The sequence below is a fragment of the Nicotiana tomentosiformis genome, chromosome 12 (genome assembly GCF_000390325.3).
Source record: "Nicotiana tomentosiformis chromosome 12, ASM39032v3, whole genome shotgun sequence".
NCBI classification, from domain to species: Eukaryota; Viridiplantae; Streptophyta; class Magnoliopsida; order Solanales; family Solanaceae; genus Nicotiana; species Nicotiana tomentosiformis.
Genome location: NC_090823.1, coordinates 45,586,956 through 45,593,069, shown reverse-complemented (window position 1 = coordinate 45,593,069; position 6,114 = coordinate 45,586,956). Strand labels below are relative to the sequence as shown.

At 42.9% G+C, this 6,114-nt stretch overlaps 1 protein-coding gene across 1 annotated transcript; it reads right to left on the bottom strand.

The window, feature by feature from the left end:
- Positions 1-5,041: 5,041 nt before the first annotated feature.
- Positions 5,042-5,728, bottom strand: LOC138902567 (uncharacterized). Its single transcript, XM_070190450.1, has one exon. It carries the CDS (start codon positions 5,726-5,728, stop codon positions 5,042-5,044), a length of 687 nt encoding a protein of 228 aa, XP_070046551.1.
- Positions 5,729-6,114: the final 386 nt, after the last annotated feature.

Here is a 6,114-nt window from a genome sequence, read left to right as displayed (position 1 = left end):
ATGCCAAATTCTTTGTAACGGACCATCGCTATTAATATTGTAGAATCTTCCTTAGTAAATGCTACCGGGCACAGAGTATTTAATACACTTTTATGAACATTATCTGTCTCGGTGACAAGCGCAGTGGCTGCGTTCGGTCCTCAGCCATTCCATCTTGGATTCCACGTGTCCTCCTTTTAGTCAGCCACACGTCATATTATATTTTACCCTATACAGATAGTCCCCCTGCTTTCCGATGACATATCTTTGTGTTACAAAAAAGTTGGTAGAAACACCTTTTGGCGGAAATTAATATAATTCCCTCTGAAGGTCTCTGACAGTTGATTAGATGCATGTCTCTCCATATTTAATGCCCGAACACGTGTCATCCCATTATTCAACACAACTTTAGCTGGTTATTGAGATAATCATGGCCATGAATTTAGCCGCCAAAATTTTACTTATATGCAACTTTCTTTTCCTTTGAGTTTCACAATTGCTTGAGCTTCTAATTTGCATCCTTGTTTTCCATCCTTTTTCTAATTTTCTTCAAACACAAACTCTTTACCTTCTTCCTTTCCAATGGCTTCTTCCTCCAAACGTGGTGGTTCTACGAAGAATAAGAACAAAATCGAGGATTCCGTTCCTCCAACAGTAGATTCCATCATCCCATGAAGGCTTAGTACTTCGAAGGATTTTGAAGAGAAATTTCCTACTGCTAATCCTCGTACATGGGCTGTTAGTAGGTACCCTTCTTCTATTTGTCCTTCCAGTATTACTGCTATGAAGGAGGATTGCCGCTGCAATGAGTTAGAAATCATCGCTCCTGATCTATCGGAGCGAGTGATCCTTCCCAAGGAAGGTTTTACATACTTTTTCACGTATCCCTTTACTTTGGGCGCGTTTTCTCAGAGCAGGGAGCTTAATTCCGTGATTGCAGAGTTTTGCCTTCACTACCAGGTAAGTTTGGCACATGTAAGTCCTTCAGTGTGGAGGACGATCGCCTGCCTCCGAAGCTTTTGCCAAGAAACTGGGGAGGAGCTAACCTTAGCTCATGTGATAAATCTCTATTCCCCCAAAATCTTCCGCGGGGGAATTATAAACCTTTGCAAGCGTGGCCACCATGCTTTGTTGTCTAGCATTGATGATGACAACGACCGTGGGTGGATGGAGCAGTTCGTTGCAGTTGCCACCAACGATAAAATTCCGACAACGGCTTTATCCTTTCCGGTTGATTGGAACCGCACTCGTAAGTTCTTTGCATAATATTCCTCTTACTAGATATTCTTCTATGGCTGTATCATCTCTTCACCCTTTGCATATTTTAGCAACTCAATGGCTCCCACCGGTAGTGGAAGGTTTGAACCGGTGGGTTCAGAAGATTTTGGATGTCACAACACCCGAAACTCTTTCGCGGAAAGAACTAGCCCTTAAATATAGGTGGAAGGCTAAAAATCATGGTAACTCTAATTTACCTTGCTTCCATTTTTGTATATGAAAAACTTGGTTGAACCCTTCTGACTTTGTTCATGGAATTAGGTATACATGCAGGCTCTGTTGCTGTCCTCGAGGAGGACGTTCTGTCTGATCCTGCTGATACAACGAGGCTGCTTCAGGAAGCACTTACTCGAATGGGTATCTCCGAGCCTGTTTCGGGTGCAAATATTTATTTGCGGAGTCCCCGGCCGGAGGATAAACAAACAAAGAGAAGACTCTCCTCCGCGTCCGGGGAAAAGAATAAAAAGGCAAAGGTTGATGCCCCCGAATCATCTCCGGTGGCGATGATGACTGGTCCTCCTTCTGGGCTGGTCGTAGACACCGTGATGATTGATGATGTTGAAGAATCTATTGATGAGGGTGTTTCTTTAAACAGAAGGTGACGATCCTCATCATCTCAATAGGATGCTCGGTTAAGATAGTTACACCAACTGAAGACGATGTCTCAGCACTTTGGGGAGAGTCTGATTTGGTAGAATATGCCAACTCTCATTTTCGGGCCGCAATTGCTATAACCGGTGCCGCGAGGCTGAGTACCAGGTACTTGCCGTCTTTGGTTGGCTAGTATCAAACAACCAGCATTGCATTTGATGCAACTGCTTCTCACTCTTCAACTCCATCAGCTTCATCTCCACCTTCACCAACACCAGCAACTGATATATCATTTCCATCTTCGTCTACTCTTCCACCAGCAGTTGCTACACCATCTCCAATGGCCCGCACCTGACCATAAAGAAGGCGTTCCTCTTCCACAGCCCCCAGTTCATGGGAACTTGGGGAAAAATTATGCTTCTCCTTCTGAAGATCCAGAAAGGAGGAACATTACTCTTTCGGTCTCTACTGTGTTTAACCTGCTAACACAGCCGGTGGAGCTTGCTAATTACCTGAAGGCTTTGGCTTCAGAAAAATATTAGGAAAAGATTCAGACACTATCGGGCGAGTGTTTGTTGAACAATGTTATGCATAAGACCGCAGCGGTACGTTCCTTATTTCCTATGTTATTTCTTCTACTTTTGAATGAATGTATTCTAAGTTTTTCATCTTCTTATTTTATAGGTCAACTTTCTTGCCTCTGAGGTCCTTCAAAGGTTGATTCATGAGAAGGAAGAAATTACTTCTGAACGGGATCAACTTTTGGATGAACGGGACCAGACTGTTCTCCTCCTCTCAGAACTAGAAACCAGAGCTACTGAGGCCGCTGCTTTGGGGGCTCGGCAAAGAAAGCAAGAAGTGGTATCCTCAACCAAGAAATTGGGCCACTGAGGGTTAATTTTGATTAGGCCAAGGCCAAATGGGCAGAAGTCCAAAACGCCGTTCTTGCTATAACCGATCGTGAGGCTGCCTCTGCTGAAATAGTGATTAACTTGGAGGCAGCCTTGAGCTCCAAAAGTGAAGAGCTTGCTACTGTGGAGGCGAAACATGCCCAGCTAGAAGAGAAGTATAGGAAAACTATCGAGCATAATAGGCTCTTTAGTTCAACTGTCCGCGAGCTTGACGTCAGCCTCAAATTTGCTAGATCCGCCCGGGAAAACCTTTCTGCCAAGGTTATTCAACTAAAAGAAGAACTTAAGCATCGAGCGACTTCCCTCATTGTTGAAAAAACGTATTCCATGTATAGCACGAGGAGAAAAACCTTGGAAAATGCCAAAGATGGTATCATTGATATTGATGCAGAAATTGCTAGGCCCGAGAGCTTGAGTTGGCTGCAAAAAATGGATTCCTGGTGTAGTCTGATGCTCCAGATTCTTCTGATTCTGGTTCTGAGTTTTCGATAACTGAAAAAGGATCGGAAGGCGATGAGGCCGAAGAACAAACTAGGGAAAGCGTTGAGCCATTAGCGGAACCACCTACTCTTCCCGAAAATGCGGATACTTCTCTTCCTCCTGGTTCCAGAGGCACTGCAGTTTAGCTTTTTATTTTACCATTTTGCACTTGTAATGTTTTGTCCCGTTCTTGTAAATAAAGCCATATTTCTTCATTTTGTTCAAGTGCCATTTGAGTCTTACTTTCATTTGAATATCCATGCAAGCCTTTAACTTTTGCATTTGCTCAAGTATTTTGCGCATGTTGTTTAATTTGTGCTTTACTATGTGTAGTCTCGGATTCCTTTTCTTTGAAGCATTTTGATTTCGAGTATTATCCCTTTTACGTGTGGGTTTTTACGAATATTTTCTCAAGTTTCCCTTTTACATGAGGGTCTCTATGAATATTTGTGCAAGTTTCCCTTTTACATGAGGGTTTCTATGAATATTTTCACAAGTTTGATTTTTGCGTCCTTTTCATATGCGGCTTCGGGTGTATTTTTCCCCGATGGAATTTTGTATTCCGGGCATTGATTCTTCCAGAACCAACCCTTTAACGTGAGGTTTTTATAAGAGAGGGTCCTCTTACGTATATGGTGCTCTTGAAGAGGACGTCTCCTTTTTATTACGTCACTAACATTTGAAGTACATGTTTAACTTTCAAATGACAAAGTTAGCTCATCGTTAAGACAAGAAACAAGATAAAAGCAAAAAGATTTCATTTTATTCCTTCTATTTTCAGAAATTACATAAGCATTTCGCTATGCAGAAAAGAAATTGCCATTACTTGTGGCTATCTTGTACAACTTGTTCTATGGGGCTGGCTGTGCTGTCCCCGGTCCCGATGATGCATTTTGTTTCTAGATTTTCATTCCCGATTGATGTGACAGTCATTGTTACAGTATCCTCATATCATTTTCCCCAGTTTTTGAATGCGAATAATGCGAATTAGAACACTGGAAGTCTTGTATCTTCAAACGTCCTACCAATAAATTTCTGGGTAATCCTGCACTCGGTAATATATCTTGTTTCCCCTTAGGAATCCATGCTATCGAGCGAAAGAATACCTAACAGTCCTCTGGCGGTTTGTGCCCGTGAACGGTCGGGTAACCTCTGTTCGGTAGCAAACTTAACTTCCCGGTAGGAATTTGCTATCGAACCAAAGATTACCTAATCGTTCCCATGTGGAAGCTTGTTCGTTTTCCTTGCTATCAAAGGTCTTATTGCTTCTATCTTATTAGTATGCTTTCCGTCGTTGCCTATACTTTATTTGGCCATTGTTCGGTAGGCCCATAGGACTTCGGGCAACTCTTCGGGCCATTTGCCTTTTGCCGCTTCCAACCTTTTCTTGAGGTTTTGAATGATCACTTTGTTTGTTGACTCTGCTTTACCGTTTAAGCTCGGATGATAAGGTGGGGATGTGATTCTCTTTATTTTCAGGTCTTCGAAGAACTTTGTAACTTTTGCACCGATAAACTGTGGTCCATTATCGCATGCTATCTCTTTTGGTATTCTGAACCTGCAAATTATATTTTTCCACAGGAAATCGACCACTTCGCGTTCTCCTATTTTCTGATAAGAACCTGCTTCCACCCATTTAGAAAAATAATCAGTCCAAATTAAAAGAAACCTTACCTTTCTGGGAGCCGGTGGCAGCGGTCCGACGATGTCCATCCCCCATTTCATGAATGGCCAATGGGGACAGAACCAAATGTAGAGGTTCTTCCGGTTGATGTACTAGTGATGAATAGCGTTGGAACTTATCACATTTTTGTATGAAATCTTTGGCGTCTTGTTCCATGCGAGGCCAGTAATATCCTTCCCGTACCAATTTCAACACCAAAGACTGTGCCTGAGTGATTGCCGCATATCCCTTCGTGGATTTCTTTCATGACATAGTCAGCTTCTGACGCTCCTAAACACCGGGCCAGTGGGCCTTGGAAAGATTTTCTATACAATTGGCCTTTGCTGAAGCTATAACATGCAACTTTGGTGCGTAATGCTCGTGATACTTTGGGATCGTCGGGCAACTTTCCATGCTCAGGGTACTTGATTATTTCGTTCCTCCAGTCCCAGATCAGACTAGGCAAATTCACCTCATAGTAACCATCCATATCAAGGACTGAGCTCATCAGTTGTACCACCGTTTCGGACTCCGATCCTTTTTTTTCCATCAATGAACCTAAGTTTGCTAATGCATCTGCTTCTGCATTATCCTCTCTCGGGATATGACTTATTGACCACTCACGGAATAATGCCAAAAGAGCCTGTACCTTTACCACGTATTGTTGCATACGTTCTTCTTTGGTATCAAAGATCCCGTAAACTTGATTTACCACCAGCTGTGAGTCACATTTTATTTCTATAACCTCAGAATCAAGTCCCCGAGCCAATTCGAGCCCAGCAATCAAAGCTTCATACTCTGCTTCATTGTTAGTTAAAGGGACCATGCTGATGGTTTGCCTTAAGGTTTCCCCCGAAGGCGTGATTAAAACTATTCTGAGCCCAGACCCTTTTACATTCGAGGCTCCGTCTGTTAATAAGGTCCAAACTCCTGATGCCGATTCTGACACCATTACTACCTCCTTGGTTGCTAGAGGTAGCAGTCCTAGACTAAAATCAGCCACGAAGTCAGCCAAGACTTGAGGGAAAGTAGTCACCACAACTATTGGGTGGCATTGGAAATAGGGTCTCAGCTTTCGAACGACGACTACGAGAGCTAAGGCCAGTTTTTTCATATATGGGTAGCAAGTTTCCGCTCCCGTTAAATTTTTTCTAACCTAATAAATAGGAAACTGCGAACCTTCGTCCTCCCGGACTTAAACCGTACTTACCG

What these genes read in the sequence shown, in the direction of transcription:
- LOC138902567 (XM_070190450.1), bottom strand. Translation starts at nt 5,728, where the DNA reads ATGGTCCCTTTAACTAACAATGAAGCAGAGTATGAAGCTTTGATTGCT.